The sequence below is a fragment of the Suillus paluster genome (genome assembly GCF_016628075.1).
Source record: "Suillus paluster strain FC165 chromosome Unknown EDB91scaffold_51, whole genome shotgun sequence".
In the NCBI taxonomy this organism is placed as follows: Eukaryota; Fungi; Basidiomycota; class Agaricomycetes; order Boletales; family Suillaceae; genus Suillus; species Suillus paluster.
The window spans coordinates 223,134-244,434 of NW_024537611.1; the positions used below are offsets into that span (position 1 = coordinate 223,134).

General features: G+C 49.0%; 5 protein-coding genes across 5 annotated transcripts; 4 read left to right on the forward strand and 1 right to left on the reverse strand.

Annotated features, from left to right (window-relative positions):
• Positions 1-161: 161 nt before the first annotated feature.
• On the forward strand, positions 162-1,023 carry EDB91DRAFT_1299626 (uncharacterized protein; the record flags this gene model as incomplete). Its single annotated transcript, XM_041324961.1, has 4 exons — positions 162-235; positions 259-372; positions 477-551; positions 685-1,023. 4 exons carry the CDS (start codon positions 162-164, stop codon positions 818-820), a joined length of 399 nt encoding a protein of 132 aa, XP_041174527.1. The 3' UTR covers positions 821-1,023.
• Positions 1,024-2,156: 1,133 nt separating this feature from the next.
• EDB91DRAFT_628038 (uncharacterized protein) lies at positions 2,157-4,107 on the forward strand. Its single transcript, XM_041327936.1, has 7 exons — positions 2,157-2,512; positions 2,565-2,576; positions 2,629-3,038; positions 3,087-3,235; positions 3,297-3,508; positions 3,570-3,745; positions 3,859-4,107. Exons 1-7 carry the CDS (start codon positions 2,338-2,340, stop codon positions 3,967-3,969), a joined length of 1,245 nt encoding a protein of 414 aa, XP_041174528.1. The 5' UTR covers positions 2,157-2,337; the 3' UTR covers positions 3,970-4,107.
• Positions 4,108-4,661: 554 nt separating this feature from the next.
• On the reverse strand, positions 4,662-7,152 carry EDB91DRAFT_1148001 (uncharacterized protein). Its single transcript, XM_041319318.1, has 12 exons — positions 6,805-7,152; positions 6,705-6,735; positions 6,581-6,640; positions 6,275-6,535; positions 6,194-6,220; positions 6,052-6,144; positions 5,906-5,996; positions 5,708-5,828; positions 5,476-5,677; positions 5,254-5,426; positions 5,057-5,151; positions 4,662-5,007 (listed from the first exon to the last, which is right to left on the reverse strand). The coding sequence occupies exons 1-12, from the start codon at positions 6,966-6,968 to the stop codon at positions 4,769-4,771; spliced, it is 1,557 nt and encodes a 518-aa protein (XP_041174529.1). The 5' UTR covers positions 6,969-7,152; the 3' UTR covers positions 4,662-4,768.
• Positions 7,153-10,247: 3,095 nt separating this feature from the next.
• Positions 10,248-12,397, forward strand: EDB91DRAFT_1205352 (P-loop containing nucleoside triphosphate hydrolase protein; the record flags this gene model as incomplete). Its single annotated transcript, XM_041320696.1, has 6 exons — positions 10,248-10,391; positions 10,447-10,620; positions 10,678-10,820; positions 10,870-11,008; positions 11,060-11,145; positions 11,194-12,397. Coding segments are annotated over exons 1-6 (1,791 nt in total), but the record flags the coding sequence as incomplete, so codon positions are not given.
• Positions 12,398-17,352: 4,955 nt separating this feature from the next.
• Positions 17,353-20,954, forward strand: EDB91DRAFT_628323 (uncharacterized protein). The gene is made up of 6 exons (XM_041327938.1): positions 17,353-17,604; positions 17,660-17,833; positions 17,889-18,031; positions 18,081-18,219; positions 18,271-18,356; positions 18,405-20,954. The coding sequence occupies exons 1-6, from the start codon at positions 17,560-17,562 to the stop codon at positions 20,722-20,724; spliced, it is 2,907 nt and encodes a 968-aa protein (XP_041174531.1). The 5' UTR covers positions 17,353-17,559; the 3' UTR covers positions 20,725-20,954.
• The last annotated feature ends 347 nt before the right edge of the window (positions 20,955-21,301 follow it).

The following is a 21,301-nucleotide window of genomic DNA, read 5'->3' on the forward strand; positions in this document are numbered from 1 at the left end:
GGCCATTCTTCATGGCATAGACAGGTCACAGGTCGTGGATGGTCGACCGTCAACACTGCCAGGAGGACCGCTCAGCGCTCTGAGCGGCCATGTGATACCTATGCATACTTGCTATGCTTTATCGACGCATCCGGCCTGATTTTTATCCTGCCGCAACAGCCATGACGTTCTTTGTCTGGCTATTATATGCAGCCTGGAAAGTTCGCAATGCAGCCCAAGTGCAAACAGCCATCCGGTAATGATAACCAACCCTGCAAGGATTTCCGCCAACACGGACAACATTACTACGCATTTCTGCGTCCTTGGCGCTTGGTGCTTTGTTGATTGCAAGGTCATCATCCCCGACAAGGATGGCGATAGTACAGATGAAGGGTAAGTAGGCCGTATAATATTGATACTCTATCTTGTTAGAGTCATATCTCACTCGAACTTAGCGGCGGCGACCGCTGTGCAGGGAATTGCATTCGGGCTCACAGGTTTTCGTTTATCTGGTTCCGACTACATATAAGAAGATTCTGGTGGGAAGACGCGTGGACTGCTGCTGCCGGATCGTGAGTGTAGCGAATCTGATTAGTTCCTGGGTTCACCTGTGCTCTCGTGCAACTCATGTGAATGGACTCGACATGGAAGGAGCGACATCTGTAGTATATTTGAGATCCTGTTCGTCCTTCACTATGGTTGTAGGAAAGAAACAACTTTGAAGGTCTGCGCGCACGAGCATACCGTTTTCCATTACACGAGTTGCACGGCCCACGCCGTGGCTTTTCCGCTTGCAATTCCCTTCTTGATGTGGGCAGCGTTTGTTGCGCATCAGGCATAGCCTTGTGGATCGAATCACAGCTGGTACCTCATATAACTAACTAGTTATAGGGATTCCTACTGCCGCATGGACCATTTGATGGCGGTCCACCAGCTTGCAAGTGGGCATCATACCGCCTTCCACTCTCCGCTATACTCACGGCTCCATTAAACCAGCCAGCTGTGTTGCTGACGCTATTCTGGTGGTCTTTTCCCTCCGATTCCTTTGGAATGTCAACCTGTCAGCGGCGAATGATTCTTGTCTAGCATCGTCACGACACTGTTCTCCCTGTTCCATACCACTACTCGGTTTCTAGGAGTTGGGACAATTGCATTGAATTTGGAGGTAGGGGCTTGTGTCTGTTCAGTGCAAACATTTACATCGCTATGGCCAGACATCGTCCTCTGATGGTTTGCAACCTGCTAGCGATTGTGACATATGCATTCCGCGTACTTTGTCGCAAAACTGACGATCCGGAAGATGACGACTATAGCACTCCAATTCTAGTTGCCCTAACATCACAACGGCTCGCAACCATTGTTTACCATCAACCTCTACGCATTGGCTGAAACTTCGGCTTCCGACAGTCACACTAGCAGCCTTCGTCCTCTCAGAGTGCATATACTGTATATATATGAAACCTATATCTTGATTGAACATGATCCATGGCATGGTCGTGCTTTGGCGTTGGTCTCAACCTGACAGGCAAATACCTATTTGAAACAAACAAGGGAACTCCAGGACATATCCACTACTATGCAAGAAGTGAGACAAGTAACTAACCTAGCATTTACAGACGATCTGGTATCGAATCCATTGAACTATAGCTAGTGTGAACGCGGGGCAACCATATTTGGTTGAACCTGGCATGTGGTTACTCAGGCTTTCCACATTCATTATATAATTCATTTGAATCTTTTGTTAGACTGACAACGACTGCGCCTCGCTGACTACGTACCTAGCTCTTGGCGGCAAAACCGATACCTTCTCCGTGGCATTCGGAATCTTGTTGGCCAACAATTTGTTGCTTCCGACGCGACCGGGGTGGAAGAACATCTGAACCAAGTTGAGGCAATAAGTTACGGTACTCATTGATGAGAAGACGGCACAAAGAGGCTCATCTTATAGTGGAAACCTGTGCGTGAGTGTCCAATTGCAAGGCTGTTGTGAAGGTAATCACAGTGTCTCATTGTCTCGGGTCGAACGTCGGGAATGACAACCTAGATCAGGCAGTGATCAGGCTCACCGTTATAAGAGTTTCACAAGGTGGTACTGCCTTTGTCTTCCACGAGTTTGAGTTAGACTCTACACCTCTTTTCACGCGATATTCGTCTGCTACTAATTTCTGCCGTCCGATCAGTTCACCCGTGCCATGTCTCAAGTAAACGGCACATATAGTCTGGAGGAAAATCCAACGGACTGCTGTCCCACCGTCGCAGGGTGATACATAAGCCTGGTAACAGCGCGACCATCCGTCTGTTCTTCTCGCTCGCGTCCTCTTCTATCGGCGTTCCTGGTGGTGACGACCGCAGTTCAATATGCAGTTCATTAAGAACTTGACACAAGGCTTTCCGACAATCACTGGCATACGATGGTTCAACCTTTCTGTCCTTGTTATTACACCCGCCCTTTCCCTGTACGGCTTGCTATATGCTTCCATCTATCGGAACACTGTCGTCTGCACGGTCCTCTATTACATTTATTCCATGCTTGGTAAGTATTCTGCGATGGTCACTTCAACCGAGCGCTGAATTCGTTCCACCAGGTATCACTGCTGGTGAGTGGTGGATGTAACCTCAACGGAATAGCATCAGAACGTGTTGCTGCAGGATACCACCGGCTTTGGTCACACAGGTCGTATAACGCTTCGTTCCCTTTGCAGGTATTCCTCATCCTTGCTGGGGCAAGCGCGGTGCAAGGCTCGTGTTACTGGTGGGCACGCCGACACCGTTCTCACCACAGGCATACCGACACGGACTTTGACCCTTACAACTCGGAACGTGGCCTCCTCTGGACGCACATCGGATGGATCATCTTCGAGTCAGAGTTGAAACCAGGGCCAGCTGATACTTCTGACTTGCGTCAAGACCCTCTGGTACAGTGGCAACACCGCTGGTACTTCGTCATCCTCACTATTTTCGGATATTTGCTTCCAATGGTCATTCCGGGTCTGTTATGGGGAGACTGGCAAGGCGGATTCTTTTTTGTCGGTGCCCTTCGCATGACCGCGTGCCATCACGTGAGTTTTGAGTTGCTCATCAATGGAGAAGCTTAACCTGAGTCTTAGAGCACTTTTTGCATCAACTCTATCGCTCACTATCTCGGAAGCACGCCATACGATGACAAGCACTCGCCGCGCGACCACCTTGTGTCTGCTATCCTTACGATGGGGGAAGGGTACCATAACTTCCACCATCAGTTTCCCATGGACTACAGGTAGCAGTCGACATTCATTGTGTTCTCACTTCTGTTTACACAAGTCGCAACCTTTCACCAGGAATGCATTCCGATGGTACCAGTATGACCCTACCAAGTGGTTCATCGCCGCGTGCCATTACCTCGGTCTCGCCTCCCATCTCCGTGTTTTCCCTAGCAACGAAATTGAAAAGGGCGCACTCACGATGAAGCTCAAGGTTCTCAAGGACGTCCAGGACTCAATTAAATGGCCTGTGTCCCCGCAGGAATTGCCCGTGGTAACGTGGGAGACATGTGAGTAACGCCATGCTGTGCCCCAAATTTTACTGAGCAACTACAAACCTTCTGCCGATAGACCAGAAAGAGTCACAGTCTCGAACCCTTCTCCTCATCTCAGGGTTCATTCACGACGCGTCCTTGTTCCTTGATATCCATCCGGGAGGAGCCACTTTACTCACGCGAAACTCTGGGAAAGACATGACAGCCTCCTTTTTCGGTGGTGTCTATGCCCACTCTCACGCAGCGCATAACGTGCGTACCATAACCTTGTTCGTTTATATAACGATGCTAATGACTGACTGTGATCCTCGTCGGCTCCCTCCGCTCACCGCTGTGAACTTACCCCCACATGTACCATTACATAGCTCCTTGCAATGATGCGCGTGGGCATCCTGGCGGGTGGTGTTGAGGCGCCAGCCGAGCATGCCATCCCGCCCAGTCAGCGACTCGTTATTCGTACTAATGCCTCCCACTGACACAGCTGTGTTACCCATCGGTCTCCATGTGTCTGGTTCGTTAGATATTCCTCCAACAATCAACTTGTGTATCAATGTGATCCTTCAGCCCAAAAAACTACGAATATCTATAGCATAAATCTTTGAAATTTGTAGCTCCATACAGAGTTTCTCGCCCCACTAGATCATCCTATATCAGCTTACACTTCGTTACTCTACATCCCAACTACATACTGTACCTTTCTTCTCTTCTGCACATAGTTTCGGTTGCACAGCGACCCCACGCTCGCGCAACGGATGTCCAATTTGTTTCATTTCAGTACAACTTTACGGGGTACTGATCACCAGCCTGTGATTCGAATTGCAATTCAAAATTACAGGAGGGATATGGATTGATGATTGTAATGCACACCAAACCATCGTGCATCATGAATAGTACCACAACGCCATTTCATTGGATGGTACGCAAGAGGCCGAGATCGGTGTCGATCACTGTCCTCTATTCTAGCAATGGTGTAAGTGACGTCCGTGATTGCTGCCTGTGCAAAACAGGTCGTTGTAGTGTTGCCCGTATTCAAAGATTGATCGGCAGCGGTCTGAAGTGACGAAGAATTTAAGATCATCAATGCGATAGCCCATACGTATTCTCGGTGTCTCACTGGAAAAGAATGAGATCCTGGAAGAGCCATCGGCTAAAGCGAGATCCTCGTATCAGCATATCGGTCCTGTATGAGTCTACTCGTATGGATTGTCATGTAATGTACAAGAGCATATGATTACAAAAGTGTGGCATGTAAGTATGGGACGGCGTGAATCATGATCACAAAGGTACAGGATCTTCCAGTGTCAACTTTCCTTCAGCGATACGCTTCATCATGTTATCTGCACTGTCTAAGTTCGCTTGTATTTTCTCGTCTCGTCCACCTTGCTGCAGCGCGGAGACGGTCCATATCTTCATCATCTTCGGCACGGCTTTCCGTAAATCATTGGCGACTTTATTGAAGTCGCGAATGGAGACACCAGCATTTCGCATACAATCCATGGCGCAACTCAAGTACCCTGGGGAAAGCTCGTAAAATGTACGAGTGAATCTGTGTTGAACACTTACATGCATGTAACTCGTCATCCTCAGGGTATTTGCCAGCTGCCTCCATGTACGCCTTTGCCCCATTCACAAAGCTGAACATACGCTCCACAAGGTCACTGCCATACTGAGCCATCTGCGTATGGTAGGTATCCTATCACCCTGTAAAAGAAAGCAACGATGAGAAAAGGATCAGAAGTAAGAGGAAAAAGAGGTCATACGAATAGGCCATCCCAGCAGGATATATACAATACGACGACACGAAACCGGGGTCAACTTCCTCCTTACTGGGTGTCTTTGATGCTATGTAGATCTCTTTAAGGAGGTCCTCGGCTTCTTCCTTCAGGTGTTCAAGGGGGAACTTGGAGTTCAAGCCAGGGTCGGTATGGTAAGCCTGTCATGCGATTCACTCAGTACCCAGGAAATATAGACTCGCAACTCACGTCCATGAACATACTGAGGTGCATGCTACGTACACCTCGCACAAACGTATCCTGGAAAATCGCCCCACGGTCTGTGTGGGTGACATTCTTCCAAATATTTCTTCCCCATTCAAGCAAGTCGACAGCTCGTTTCAAAAACTGAACACCGGCTTGAGGTTCGTTTCTTAATTTGCCGTCGAGCGCGCCTCTCATTATCCATGCACTATATGACCATCAATAAGCTTTACTACACGAAGCTCCCACAACGTACCGAACAGTCACGGACAAAGCGGGGCGTACATCATTCCAGCCCTTTTCCTTTAGGCGTGTCTGTACCAGTTCCTTGACAGTTTCGAGCCCGTCAGAGTGCCAGGCTTGGCGGGCTGTAGCTTCGAACGTGACTACACCTCGGTCAGTGCAATCGCCTCAGGCAATACTAAAATAAGATTACCTTGTTGATTGTACGCGGTAATCCAATCAGGCTGATTGATATGGAACGCGCGCTCGTCACGCATTAAACCATTTGTCAGATACGTCGAGGCCTGAGCGTGTTATGTATCATAATACTGCAAGAGCGAAGAAGAGGCTCGAACTCACCTGGAGGTTTCCGTGATAGGCAAATCCTCCTGGAGCTTGAGGGTGAGGAACCTTTTTCAATTCGTTCATAATTTTTACCCCTTTGGTGAATTCCTAGTACATGTCAATAGGCCCTTATTATACAGCCAGTCGTGAGGATTACCTCATACGCATATGCGATCACCCAAGCCTGCATGAGAGGAACCTATTCAGTGAGGTATATAACACTACAACTCAAGCTCACACTGCTAGAAACTTTTTTGAGACCCGCTTTCCTCATTTCAGGAAGCATCTCCGTCGCCACTTGCCAAGGCAGCTTGCCGTCACTGGCCCTGAAACGAGCAAGAGGTAGCTCACTAACCACCTTGATACGTGCCTGGGCTGCATTCAGATCGACAGTATACTGATCTTTCTGCCGCTGCTCTGCGGGAGTGAGGTTATCTTTTGGGAGTGCATCCAACGCCTTCTGCCACGCTTCAGCACTTCGCTCCCAGTCCGCAAGGGCCTACTGGTGTGAGATCAGGCTAGATGGAAGCGTGTAAGGACTTACGTATCGAGATGCTGCCAGTCGTGACCACCCTTTGGAATAGGCTGGATCAACCTCTGTAGCCTACGAATCAGATGTGCGCGTTAATATTTTCGAAGCCTATGTATACGACATTGCCAATCAGTACCATTTTTGCGTCATCGGCAGCATCTAGGTATCTATTTAAAGACCGTAGTCAGTTATTGTTAGTATTACCGCAGCTCAGCAGCCTGAGAAGTACAACTCACCTGTTCAACCCATAACTGCAAGCAGCACGGTTCGCATATAGAACAGCGTTCTTGTCATCCAGAGCAATAGCCTCGGTGTATTTTGCAAATGCCCCAACATAGTCTTGCTTCTTAAACAGCTCATTGCCCTCATCCTTGAGCTGCGTTGCTGCCGGTGCCGACATGTTTAAACACAGTTAAAACCCAGGAAGAAGCTTCAAGCGTAAGATGCGGATCAGTTAGTAGAGGCGGTGTGAAAAACGAAGTTTAGACCAAGGTGAAAGCGAGGTTTGCGCAGACTTTCAAGCGGTCGACACGAGGGCATCTGGAGTATTCATTACATACGTGATCGGTGGCAAATGACCATGGTGTCTTCCAACTTGCTCATGCGCCTCACAAACACCACTGGACCTGTTGGCACTATACGCTTACTCATACTGTACAGTAAGTACCAGAGTCTAGTCTTTCACCATCATCATAAGTTGTATAACTTGCTTGTTAGAGACAGTATCCTACACTAGTAGTATCTCGTGCGACTACCCGAGCAATCTCATGACGGATACATATCCAAGCCAGAGATGAGTCAGCGAGTATTAGGAAACACCATTCACGCGAGTTCGAGAATCGAGGCTGACAGTGTGTTGAACTTCGATTGGCGACAAGGCTAAACATACGATAGATATTTCTCAACATCCTCAATCTTCGACAAACGCACCGCGCTCGAAATGGTATGATACCATCGATGACAATGTCCGAACCAACATTACTACGCAAATCGCGTCATGGGTCATGACGAACGTAGTAACAATCATGGATGCACCTGGAAGTCGACAATGCCCCTGGGAATATCAGGTGAGTGTCCAGTGGCCCAGCGTTGAATAGGAACCACCAAGCCACATAACTATGGGACCTCCTCGTGCATACGAAATCGTTAGAATGAAACTTGAGGTCTTGAGGTTGATACGATCGAACCGAAAAGTCGAAGAGCTTGAAGACAGTCATGAATCATGATGGCTCCTAAGACTAAGTGCGACGTACCCCTGCATGATCTTCGAGTGGGAAGGCACGGAATGCGCGTTGTGAGTGGGGAGGGCTGAATTCTCACTGAGCGTCCGGTCCTTTGCGAGAGATGCTGGATGTGCTGGGGAATAATAGGATAATTCAAGTTTGAACACATCGAGGAACCTGACCGGACGGCTGTTGTCACTACGCAGGAGTGAAATGCGATGTATTTGTCAGGCACATAGGCAGCACCGCTTGGAGGTTAGTTTCAGGCCTCGAGAAGTCCCTTCGTCAGACTCGAACGCCTGCACAGAGTGCTGAAAAGGAGGAATTTTCCTGCTCGTCGCTTCCAGGCTGGTGGCCTCGTGCTCATGTTGGCTCAGCAATTCCTCCGTATGTTCACCTGTGACATCATTACAGATTGAAAGTTCACAAAGAGTGCGACAGAAACTTACCATCATCAAACGTGCAAAGCCATTCCGCTCAGTGTCCGACCATAAGCTCCTCCCACAGGCTCCCAAATTCTGTGTGAGGATTCAAGACTGGCATAGATTCACCCGCTCCATCGTGCTTCAGATCTGGATCGCTGGAGACGTCATCCTTCTATCCGCCTCGACAAAGCCATCTGTAGCCTCGTCCACGCTCATGTGTCAGAAAAACGCCTCTACCTGGTCGTGCATGCGAATGTGCACTTCGTGCCACCCCTGGAGCTCGTACAGTTCCGCATGCAACCTATGGACCGGGTTGCACCTCCTTGCGTTGGTTCAACACCAGATGGATTTGCTTAGAAGTGGAAGCAATGAGTGTTGCAGAGAGGAATCGAGTAGATCGATAAAGCGTGCAAGCGACGAGGTTCATTGGGGAAGAATGGCTATCCGATTTCCCGAGCGATGAAGGGGTAGGATTTGATAGTGCGATGGCTGAGGATTGTAGGAGATACATTGGGATGGAGAGCGGTGAAGACGAAGTAACAGCCGATGGTGTGTCATTGGGTGCGGGAGGGTCGATACTTAGTTATGGATCAAACAACTTGATCCGGACGGGGACTCTATCAAGTTGTTTGAGCCTATGAGCCTGCAGTCAGTGGTATGAATCTGGACGATCCCAGTCTGGCTCACCACTTCGCATTTTCCTTGTACAAGCTCCTTCTCGAGGTTGGATGAACATTTAGGCAAAAAATCTCGTAGTGCTGTAGGATCGTTTAGTTCCTCAACAGCAGCAAGCGCCGGGTTATTTAAAATGTTTGGTTGACAGGAATGGGAGCCCAGAGTCCAGCGTGCGAGGGCAATAAGGTGATCTGTGAGCGCTGAGCATTGTGGACTGCTTGAGCTGTGCATACTAATTCAATCAAGTATCGTCTCAGTGAATCTGCGTAGAAATGATCTGATTGGCCTGTCTGAGATGTTCCTGGTAACTGCAAGTGGCAGCACTTTCATTACATATCGCATTAACAGGACCTGCTCAATGTTTAGATTGCCGAGTGATGCACCTGCTGCTAGCAATATTTTCCAATCTTTCGCACCTTTCTCCCGCGGCTCAATTCAGGGTATGCGCTATTGCTGGGAGTTCATCCTCAAAGGCAGTTCGTAGCAAGCCAAGCTGAGCATGCTGTCGTCAGGACTCAGGACACGGAATTCACCAAAAGCGCGATGGTGACACCCTCTACCAATTCAAGCAGGAGGGAAAAGGGTTTAGACTTTTGGGGAGCTGCAAGGGGAGATGTGTCCCGAGGGAGGAAAGCCTGGTCTTTGTACGACAGGGCAAATGTAGCCACAACTAATTCAGCAGCGTGAGCCGGGAGGGGAAAGGTTTTCTTTGGTGGACGGGAATGGAGAGTGTTAGGGCAGTGGAATCAAGTACTGGCAGAGGAGGAGTCGGGGCACTTCAATTATTGAGTGCATTGGGTGGTAGTTATCGTAGAGAGCGCACAATGAATGCAAAATTCCCATCGCAAAACTGACCAAGGTCTGTTTACGGGAGATCAACATTAGAGACGATGAGGATGAAGTCAAGCTTTTGGTCACGTGCAGTTGATTTCACGCTAGCCAGGGTTAACGTTAAACGTTAAACATTGGTAGCCAGACACAATCAACTGGATTTATAGGATCAGCTGATTCGACAGCTCTGTACTTGTGTTCCCCACTTCGGAAATTTTACCAGAGTCCTTGCGGCCTGACACCTTGAAGACCCTTCGCAGCCATCGATGATATGCTTCCTCTCTTCGACTACAAGAAATCAGACTTCATCACGGACCACCATAATCTAGGGGAGCTCCTTCTCTACTACCGGCTCATCACATGAAAAGACTTCAGCAGTGCATCTTAATGCTCAGCTGGTTCGACACACGAGGAATGTGTGACAATGCGATGTGACATGCGCGTCTAGGTGGAATCACATGATGTGACGATACTGCCAGTGGTAGACACGTTCGCAGGTTTAGTATGATAGACGCTGGTACGTACCCATAGTTTCTCACACTCTCCCATGCGGGTAACTTGAGGCAGGCAGACTCGGAGGCGCGCATCCAATTACTGTAACCCTCTTCCACACCTACCCAAACGATGTCATCCAAAAAGTCAAACACGAACAGGTCCAAACAGTCGAAGGCAAGAAGGCACATATCTATGCGCCACCACCGTATATATATTTAATCTAACATAGAATGACCCAAATGCTCAGCAACCCTCTTCTGAACCCAAGGCCTCGCTGGACGACAATGTGAGCCAACTGCTGGGCGTCACAATAGCGGCCATCAATGTTACGAAAGACCTCGTACCCATCAACCTGGCGAAAGGTATCCTTGGGACGATCGCAAATATCTTGATTATTGCGCAGGTGAGAGTTGGCTTAATCCTCGGAGATTTTTGGTGAAGAATGCTCAGGTCTATATAGTCAGTGATCAAGAACAAGTCCGATTTCCTAGCGATAGTCGACAGGTGCGAGACTATCAGGAGAGTCCTTGCAAGGGCCACCAAAGACGCTACCGCAGCAGATATGCAAGGGTCTTTGGGGGATGCTTTATCGCAGCTTAACATGTAAGTCAGACCAATTTCACCGTCATTGGAAGCTGATGACGCCGTACAGCTCAGTGAACCGCATCAACAGTGAAGTAGCCTCAAGAAAGGAACAAGGATTTTGGAAGAAACTCTTTTTTGTTGCGATAGATCGTGACCAGATTGCTGGATGGGAAAAGGACTTGGATCGTGTCCTCGTACTATTCAGCGTATGTCTCTCGATTTTCACCTAAACTTTTGCCGCTGAATGACGTCTCAAGACCGAAGCGATTGCTGGCATCGCGATCAGAGTGGAAAAGCTAGCTCTGGGACCGCAGGACAATGCTAATGGGATCGACGGCCTAAAGTAAGCTGTCTTTTCGACCGGTGATATACGTCTTCTGAATACAGTCAGTTGTCGCCAACCTATGCCTCCATCACGTCCTTCCATGTTGTATGGTCGCGATGATCTCGTCGCAGAGTTGACGAACCTCGTCGTCAGTGATGAGCATATTGCGTTGATCGGTCCGGGAGGCATGGGAAAGAGCTCTCTCGCCAAGGCCATCCTCAACGAATCACTTGTCATGGAGAAATTTGCTCATAGGCGCTTCTTCGTGACATATGATGGCCTCGATCCTTCCACCATTACGTTTGACACTTTTATGACTCGTTTCGCGGGAGTTCTTGGCATACAGCTTGCTGGAGCTGATCCTGTAGGTCAAATATCTTCCTTTCTTTGTTCCGCTAGCGCCCTCATTGTCCTCGATAATGCTGAGACCTTCGAAGAGGCCAGTGGATCATCGGCGCTCACGGAAATACCACCAGCTATTGCCGATATCGCAGACATCCCCGGCGTCGTTCTGATTCTTACGTCGCGTAGTAGAAGGAATGCACCGAATGTACGATGGATAACGAAGGATATTCCACCACTGGACTTGAGCTCCGCTCAAGCGGTGTTCTTTCAAATATATCATCACGCCGGTCGTAGCGATGCTGAAGAAGACATCAAGGATCTGCTTAGGGAATTGGATTTTCACCCCCTTTCCATCAACCTACTCGCAAATGCTGCTCAGCAAAATGGCTGGTCTCCGGCGACACTGCTAAAGAGATGGGACAACAGACACAGCGCAGTACTAAACCACGGCAAGGGGAAGCTGCAAAGCTTGTCGCTCACCATGGAGCTATCGCTGAGCTCGCCGTCGGTCCAGGAACTCGGAGAGGATGGTCGGCGTGCTCTGGTCGCCATCGCTTTCTTGCCCCAGGGCCTCAACGAAACGCTGGCTAGCGATTTGTTGCCGTTGCTCCTGCAAATCGACACTATATGTGATGTCCTATGCAGGCAATCTCTCGTTTACCGTCAAGGCAGCTTCATCAAGATGCTCGCGCCCATTCGACATTTTGTCCGAGATTCGTTTCTACCACCTGATAGCACTTGTTTGCAAGGAATACGTGCCTTCTACTATTGTACTGTTCGAGGGTGTTCAGAAGAACGCAATCACCACGCTGATATCATTATCTCGGATCACCTAAACATTGAGCATATAGTTTCCTTCGACCTTGCACACGTCCCGGACGGCGCGGACGAGACTTATGACGTTTGCTGGCAGTTCTTGTCGTGCTTGCAGTCGCATCTACCTCGCCCAACTACCCTTACCTCAGCTATTTTCAATATTGTAGAGAAGTCCTCCACGTGGGCGCCAAAAGCAGAGTGCTTGTGGTGGCTAGGCCAGCTCTACTCCACTCTTTCTCAGCTCACAGAAGGAATGAAGGCCTTCAAAGCTGCTGAGGCTCTTTACCTCACTGCCGGTGACCACGAGCATGTGGCACACTGTGTTGCCCAATGTGCAGACACATACAGATGTCAAGGCCGCTTTATTCAATCCCAACAGGTCCTGGAAGACTTCCAACACTCCGACTCGTGGAAGTATCTCAGCAAAACAACGAAAGCCCGCGTTTGGTATTTCTTGGATGTGGCCAGGATGTACACTTTCACAGCATCTGCGGACGAATTATTTGTGAGGTCCATGGAAGATCGTGTATGGGGCTTACAGTCCAAGATTCGGCACTGGCTGGCCAAATTGTACTACGGTAGTGACATTGTCCAGGTGAAGACACACTTGGACAGCCTTTGCTTGCAATGCTACCAGAATGGAAGTCTCGATAACCGCAGGGATGCACTTGTGGGGCTTGTAGCAGTTGCATTGTACGCAGGCAGGTTATCCGATGCCATGGATATCCTGCAGAAACTTGTAGAGATGTTCGAGGGACAACTTTCGGACAATGCCCTTTGGTACACCGTCTGGAAGGCTGTAGTTGCGAGCGAGCAGGGGAATTATGACCTAGCAAAGGAGCTCGTCCAGCAAGCCTCCGGACCACTCGAATTCCTCGTGTTGCGCAATGCACGCGCATTTCTCCACAGAACTTATGCCTCGGCACGCATCGAGCTTACCGCAGGCGAGTACCACAGCGCCGAGTCTCAATTCACCGCCACCATCGAAAGTTGCGATATGCAAGGCAACCTGACGTTTAAGGCATGCAGCCTCCGCGGACTGGGAGAGCTTGCCTTTACACGCGGTGACTTTGGTGTAGCTGCACAGCGCTTCGCAGAGACACGGTCTGTGTGCACTGAGATGGGAGTGCGTCCCCGGAATCTGTACAGTTGCTTACCATTCAATGCTTTGCCGAACACATTCGAAGGATGGGCGATATTTTTGGAGGGCCAGTCGCCATTTGCGAATGTTATTTAGATCGTGGTATATGGTGCCTGTGGTACAAAGATTGTATCTTCGTTGTATCTTTGCTGTATTGTGTACGATTTAGCCCAAGGAGTTTCATGATCATACTGACACAAACTGCACCAGGTTTCAGGGGAAAGTAAATCCCGTTCATGCACATTCGAGGTCGAGATAACTGTGTTCAATTCTCTCCATGACAATGCTTTGGGCGAACTCATAATTCTTTCGTCGACGGTCCCAATATTCAATGCATCCATTTGCCAATGTGTACGGCTAACAGCTACAGCTGTCTGCAACAAGGTTGGCACAAGCAATATCGTGTTCGAAATAATTACGGTGTGCGCATAACAATCTATCGCGGACACACCTCGAAATTGAACAATTCCTCATGATAACTCAGGTAATTGTCTTGGTCAAAAATAGTGAAGGCAGTATAATTGGGAACGTGCGTCTCACTACGAGCACCATCTTCAACTTGACGTCAGCATGCAGGTAAGCTTGAACTAAGATGATATCATGGTGATCGACCTGCCTCGAAGGAGAAAAGTGATTCATCCGCAAATGACTGATAGACTGTAGTCCATGAGACAAGTGGTCCGTGATGGAGCGTGAAGTGGGCGAACTTGATTATCAAGCAGTCATTGCAGATTGACTCGAAAACGCCTATCATCGCCACGTCCACGCCCATACTTCCCCGCATTGTGAGCTCGTGTAATTCGCGTGGAGTCTGATAATAATATTGGCCCAAGTTGAACGCCGAAATCCCATGCGCTCAATTTGAGAAGTGAGTAGTGGTCCAGTCAATGAGTCCGGCAGTGAGGAGTTGAGTAGATCGATGGGTATTCACGTTTGTTGGGATAAGATGACAAGAGTGTTACTGTAGGAGTCATACTGTTGTTAACCTGTCATGTGGAATCTTCGGGGTAATTTTTTTTAATATTCAACGCCAGCAGCGGCGTCAAGGTGCGATGGGTCACTTTGACCAGATGCCCTCCGGCTCATTGAATGGGAGTGATAACCATAACCCAATCTTGCTGTCTAACCAGGAGATGTATATTCAACTCAACGTCCGCATCTGGGATATAAGTTTGAAACTTACATATATCGTCTTCGCGCAGACGTTGAGGGGGAAGAGTTGGAGAAGGGCTTAGATCGGAGAAGGGTTCATTGCTCTAGGAACTTTGTGAACCTGCAATGATTAGTGCTGTTATTGATGCACGTAGGGTCAACGCCCACAAAGGTCAACGCGAATTGGAGAATCAAGTTTCAACATCTTCAATCTTCGACACACGGATCTACTACTGACGAGTTCAACAGCTGCAGCTATCTGCAGCACAAATGGCGCCGTGCTCGAAATGGTATGATGATAGTATGTGAACCAACAGTGCTATGGAAATACGTCATGAATCATGACAAACATAGTAACAGTGATGGATACACCTAGAAGTCGATAATGCCCCTGGAAATATCAGGTGAGTCTCTAGTGGCCCAGCGCCGAACAGGGACGACCAAACCTGGACCACCACAGCTATGAGACGTCCTCACGCATACGAAATTGTTCGCGTGGAACATGAGGTCTTGAGGTTGATACAATCAAACTGAAAAGTCGAAGAGCTTGAAGACAGTTATAAATTACGATGGCTCCCCAGAGCAAGTGTGACACACCCCTGCATGATCTTCGAGTGGGAAGGCACGAAATGCGCGTCGTGAGCGACCGGAGGGGGGAGGGACTGAGTGTCCGGTTCTTTGCAGGACATGCTGAATGTACTGGGGAATAATAGGTTAGTTTAATAGCTCTGTGAATGTTTGAAGCCACCGAGGAACCTGACCCGGACGGCTGTTGTCACCGTGAAGGAGTGAGATGCATTGGATTTGCCAGGCACATGGTAGCCTCCTTTGGCAGCGTTGTTTGCCTCGCTTAGCGGCTGACTTGGGCGTTGAAAAGCCCTTTTGTTGAATGCTTGCAGAGCAGCGAAAGTCGGAAATCTCCCGCTCGTCGCTTGCAGGTGGGCGGTCGCGCTCACGTTGGCTCAGTTATTCCTCCATATATTCATCGGCGACATCATCATAAATTGAAAGTCCATGAGGAGGGCAACAGGGACTCGCCATCGACAAATACGGAAATCCATTCCGCTCATCGTCTCCAACCATGAGCTCCTCGCACAGGCTCTCTATTTTGGTGTGAGGACCAGCACTAGATCCGCCCGTTCTGTCATGCCTCAGGTTGTTCATTGGAGGCGTTATCACTCTATGTACCTCAACAGAGCCATCAATAGCCGTGTCCACACCCGTGCCTCGCAAACGTGCCTCAAGCTAGTAGTACATGCGAATGTGCACTTCACACCACCCCTAGAATTTGTGCAGTGCCGCATGCAGCCTATCGGCCCGGGTTAAGCCACCCCTGCGATGGTTCCACACCGGATGGATTTTGTAATGGTTCAGGTGATGAGTCTTGCTGCGAGAAATCGAGTGGATCAATGAAACGTACGAGCGACGACGTTCATTTGGGAAGAGAGGACAACGGTCAAGAATACGGCTATCCGATTTCCCGAGCATAGAAGTCGACGGTGAAATGGTCGTGGATGCGAATGCATCAGTGCCTGAGCCAGGTGTTACCGGGGGTTGAAGAGTGTAGAAGGGGATACATTGGGATAGCGAGCGGTGAAGACAACGTAGCAGATGATGGTGTGACATTGGATGCGGGAGGGTCGATACCTAGTTCTAAATCAAACAAGTTGATCTAGGCGGGGACTACATCGAGTGGATGTAGTCGCTTCGAGTCTATGAGTTTGCAGTTAGTGGTATGAATCTGGACAATCCCAGACCAGCTCACCACTTTGTGTTTCCTTGGACAACCTCCTTCTCGAGTCGGGGTAAACATTCAGGCCCAAGGTCTTGTATTGCTGCAGGATTGTTCAGTTCCTCAGCAGCAGCAAGCGCAGGAGTGATGTAAAATATTCGATTGAAAGAAATGGGAGCCCAGAGTCCGGCGGGTGAGGGGATTCAAGCAATCGGTGAGCGTTGTAAACTGCTCGAGTTGTGTATGATAATCCAATCACGTATCGTCTCCGTGAATCTGTGTAGAGTTCTGATGAGCTTATCTTAGCTGTTCCTGGTAAGCGGCAGCACTTTTATTACATATCGCATTGACAGGACCCGCTTGAAGCACCTGATTCAAGAAATATCCTCCAATCTTCTGCTCCTTTCCTCTATTTGAGACTCGACAGCTCGATTCAGGGTGCGCTCTTGTTGGGATCCTCAAGAGCGGTTCATGGTACGCCGAGCTGAGCATGTTGTCGTCATAACTCAGGACATGGTATCCGCCAAAAGTGTTCTGGTGACAAGTTTCTACCCAGGCAAGCAGGAGGGAAACAGGCTTTTTGTTGTGACTGTGGGGGAGCTGCAAGAGGAGATGTGTCCCGAGGGAGAAAGCCTAGCCTTCATGCGAGAGGGCAAGTGTAGCCACGATCAATGCAGCAGCGAGAGATGTGAGGGAGGGCAAGGATTTATTGGGTATACGGACGACAGAACGGGAGAGTGCTAGGGCGCTGGAACCAAGTACTGGCAGAGGAGGAGTTGGGGGAGCTACCTGCGATGGTACTTCAATTATTGAATGCATGAGGTAGCCACTACTCATCATCGAGAGTGCACAGCTGTGAATGGCTCTTTGAATGGATACTTGCATTCCCTTCACGAAGCTAGCTGGCGCGGTTATAACTTACTTATAAGCGTTGAAGCTTCTGGTCACGTGCAGCTGATTAAAGTTCGTACCCAGCTAATTCAGAGCAAGGGAAGATGGAATTGCCGTTATGAATTGGGAAGGCCGAGAACCAGAGGATGGCAATGCGGTGTGACATGCGCGTCTAGTGGCATCACATAATGATAACACTCCCAACACTGCCCCGAGTCCTATTACTTCTCTGAGTATGATAGACACTGGTACGTACCCATAGTTTCTCGCACTCTCCCATGCGGGTAACTTGAGGCAGGCAGACTCGGAGGCGCCCATCCGATCACTGTAACCCTCTTCCACACCGACCCAAACGATGTCATCCAAAAAGTCAAACACGAACAGGTTCAAACAGTCTAAGGCAAGAAGGCACATATCTATGCGCCACCACCATATATATATATAATCTAACATAGAATGACCCAAATGCTAAGCAACCCTCTTCTGAACCCAAGGCCTCGCTGGACGACAATGTGAGCCAACTGCTGGGCGCCACAATAGCGGCTATCAATGTTACGAAAGACCTCGTACCCATCGACTTAGCGAAAGGTATCCTAGGGACGGTTGCGAATATCTTGATAATTGCGCAGGTGAGTTGGCTTAATATTCGGAGATTTTTGGTGAAGAATGCTCAGGTCTATATAGTCAGTGATCAAGAACAAGTCCGATTTCCTAGCGATAGTCGACAGGTGCGAGACTATCAGGGAAATCCTTGAGAGAGCCACCAAAGGTGCTACCAACGACAATCTGCGAGGATACCTGGGGCATGCTTTATCGCAGCTTAACGTGTAAGCCAGACCAATTTCACCGTCATTGGGAGCTGATGACGCCGTACAGCTCAGTGAACCGCATCAACAGTGAAGTAGCCTCAAGAAAGGAACAAGGATTTTGGAAGAAACTCTTTTTTGTTGCGATAGATCGTGACCAGATTGCTGGATGGGAAAAGGACTTGGATCGTGTCCTCGTACTATTCAGCGTATGTCTCTCGATTTTCACCTAAACTTCTACCGCTGAATGACGTCTTAAGACCGAAATGATTGCTGGCATCGCGATTAGAGTGGAGAAGCTAGCTCTGGGACCGCAGGACAATGCTAATGGGATCGACGGCCTAAAGTAAGCTGTCTTTTCAATCAGTGATATACGTCCTCTAAATACAGTCAGTTGTCGCCCATATATGCCTCCATCACGTCCTTCCATGTTGTATGGTCGCGATGATCTCGTCGCAGAGTTGATGAACCTTGTCGTCAATGATGAGCATATTGCGTTGATTGGTCCAGGAGGCATGGGAAAGAGTTCTCTCGCCAAAGCTATCCTCAACGAGTCCCCTGTCATGATGAAATTTGCTGATAGGCGCTTTTTCGTGACATATGACGGCCTCGATCCTTCCACCATTACGTTTGACACTTTTATGACTCGTTTCGCGGGAGTTCTTGGCATGCAGCTTGCTGGAGCTGATCCTGTAGGCCAAATATCCTCATTTCTTCGTTCTGCTACCACCCTCATTGTCCTCGATAATGCCGAGACCTTTGAAGAGGCCAGCGAATCCTCGGCCCTCAAGGAAATACCACCAGCTATTGCTGAAATTGCAGACATCCCCGGCGTCACTCTGATTCTCACATCGCGTAGTAGAAGGAATGCACCCAATGTAGAATGGATAACGAAGGATATCCCGCCATTGGATTCGAGTTCGGCTCAGGAGGCATTCTTTCGAATTTACCGCACAGCCAGTCGTAGCAATACAGAAGAAGAAATAACAAACCTGCTTGAGGAGTTAGAATTTCACCCTCTTTCCATCAATCTACTCGCAAACGCTGCACAGCAAAACCGCTGGTCTCCACGGACGCTGCTGGAGCGATGGAAGGATCGGCACAGCGCAGTACTAGACCACGGGGAGGGAAAGCTGCAAAGTTTGTCATACACCATGGAGCTGTCGCTCAGCTCGCCGTCGGTCCAGAAACTCGGAGAGAACGGTCGGCATGCTTTGGCTGTTATCGCCTTCCTGCCCCAGGGTCTCAATGAGGACCTGGCTAGCGATTTATTGCCATCGCTCCCGCAAGTCAGCACTGTATGCGATGTTCTATGCATGCAATCGCTCGTTTATCGTCAAGACAACTTCATCAAGATGCTCGCGCCCATACGCCATTTTGTTCGAGATTCGTTACCCCCAGATTCCACTTGTTTGCGAGAGATACGTGCTCTCTACTATCGCACTGTTCAACAGTGTTCAGAAGCACGCGACAATCCTGCTGATATCATCATCTCGGATCATCTCAACATTGAGCATGTAGTTGCTTTCGACCTTGCCTGCATCCCTGAAGAGATTTATCGAGCTTGCTGGCAATTTTTGCAGTGCTTGGAGTGGCATGTTCCTCGCCCAACTACCCTTGCCCCGGCTATCTTCAACATTGTAGAGAAGTCCTCCACGTTGATGTCAAAAGCAAAATGCTTGTGGCAGCTAGGCTGTCTCTACTCCACTATTTCTCAGCTCACAGAAGGAATGAAGGCCGTCAAAGCTGCTGAGGCTCTTTACCTCACTGCCGGTGACCACGAGCATGTGGCACACTGTGTTACCGAATGTGCAGACACATACAGATCTCAAGGCCGGTTCATTCAATCCCAACAGGTCTTGGAGGACTTCCAACACTCCGACTCGTGGAAGCATCTCAGCGAAACAACAAAAGCCAACACTTGGTTTTTCTTGGATATAGCCCGGATGTACACTTTCACAGCATCTGTAGATGAATTATTTGTGAAGTCCATGGAAGATCGCATATTGGGCTTACGGTCCAAGATTCGTCATTGGGAGGCCAGATTGTGCTACGGCGGAGACATTGTCCAGGTGAAGACATACCTAGAAGACCTTTTCCGGCAATGCGCACCTCCTAGAGATCTCACAGAATGCAGGGAAGCACTTCGGGGCCTTGCAGAAGTTGCATTTTGCGAAGGCAGGTTATCCGACGCAATGGATATCCTGCAGAAACTCGTAGAGATGCTCGAGGGACAGGATCCGCAACGTGTTCTTTGGTACACCGTGTGGAAGGCTGCGGTTGCAAGCAAGCAGGGGAATCATGCCCTTGCGAGGGAACTCATCCAACAAGCCTCCAGACCACTCGAATTCCTCGCGCTGCGCAACGCACACGCATTTCTCCACAGAAATTATGCCTCAGCACGCATCGAGCTCACCGCAGGCGAGTACCACAGCGCCGAGTCTCAATTCACTACCACAATCGAAAGTTGCGATATGCAAGGCAACCTGATGTTTAAGGCGTACAGCCTCCGCGGACTGGGAGAGGTTGCCTTTGCGCGTGGTGACTTTGCTGTAGCTGCACAGCGCTTCGCAGAGACACGGTCTGTGTGCACTGAGATGGGAGTATCTCCCCAGAATCTATACAGTTGCATAACATTTAATGCTTTGCCGGACATATTCAAAGGATGGGCGATATTTTTGGAGGGCCGGTCGCCATTTGCGAATGTTATTTAGATCATGGTATATGGTGCCTGTTGTACAAAGATTGTATCTTCGTTGTATCTTTGCTGTATTTTGTACGATTTACTCCGAGGAGTTTCATGATCATACTGACACAAACTACACCAGGTTTCAGGGGAAAGTAAATCCCGTTCATGCGCGTTCGAGGCACTGTGTTCAACTCTCTCCATGACAGTGCTTTGGGCGAACTCATAATTTTTTCGTCGACGGTCCCAATATTCAATGCATCCATTTGTCAATGTGTACGGCTAACAGCTACAGCTGTCTGCAACAAGGTTGGCGCAAGCAATATCGTGTTCGAAATAATTACGGTGTGCGCGTAACAAACTATTGCGGACACACCTCGAAACTGAACAATTTCTCATGATAACTCAGGTAAATATCTTGGTCAAAAATAGTGAAGGCAGTATAATTGGGAACGTACGTCTCACTACGAGTACCATCTTCAACTTGACGTCAGCATGCAGGTAAGCTTGAACTAAGATGATATCATGGCTGATCGACCTGCCTCGAAGGAGAAAAGCGATTCATCCGCAAATGACTGATAGACTGTAGTCCATGAGACAAGTGG

Coding starts and splice junctions, on each gene's coding strand:
- EDB91DRAFT_628038 (XM_041327936.1), top strand. CDS start 2,338: ATGCAGTTCATTAAGAACTTGACACAAGGCTTTCCGACAATCACTGGC. Junction 3,039..3,086: donor GCATGACCGCGTGCCATCAC/GTGAGTTTTGAG, acceptor CCTGAGTCTTAG/AGCACTTTTTGCATCAACTC. Junction 3,746..3,858: donor ACTCTCACGCAGCGCATAAC/GTGCGTACCATA, acceptor ACCATTACATAG/CTCCTTGCAATGATGCGCGT.
- EDB91DRAFT_1148001 (XM_041319318.1), bottom strand. CDS start 6,968: ATGTCGGCACCGGCAGCAACGCAGCTCAAGGATGAGGGCAATGAGCTG. Junction 6,641..6,704: donor CTGCCGATGACGCAAAAATG/GTACTGATTGGC, acceptor TCTGATTCGTAG/GCTACAGAGGTTGATCCAGC. Junction 5,152..5,253: donor CCTGCTGGGATGGCCTATTC/GTATGACCTCTT, acceptor TCAGTATGGCAG/TGACCTTGTGGAGCGTATGT.
- EDB91DRAFT_628323 (XM_041327938.1), top strand. CDS start 17,560: ATGTCATCCAAAAAGTCAAACACGAACAGGTTCAAACAGTCTAAG. Junction 17,605..17,659: donor ACAGGTTCAAACAGTCTAAG/GCAAGAAGGCAC, acceptor AATCTAACATAG/AATGACCCAAATGCTAAGCA. Junction 18,032..18,080: donor GCTTTATCGCAGCTTAACGT/GTAAGCCAGACC, acceptor GACGCCGTACAG/CTCAGTGAACCGCATCAACA.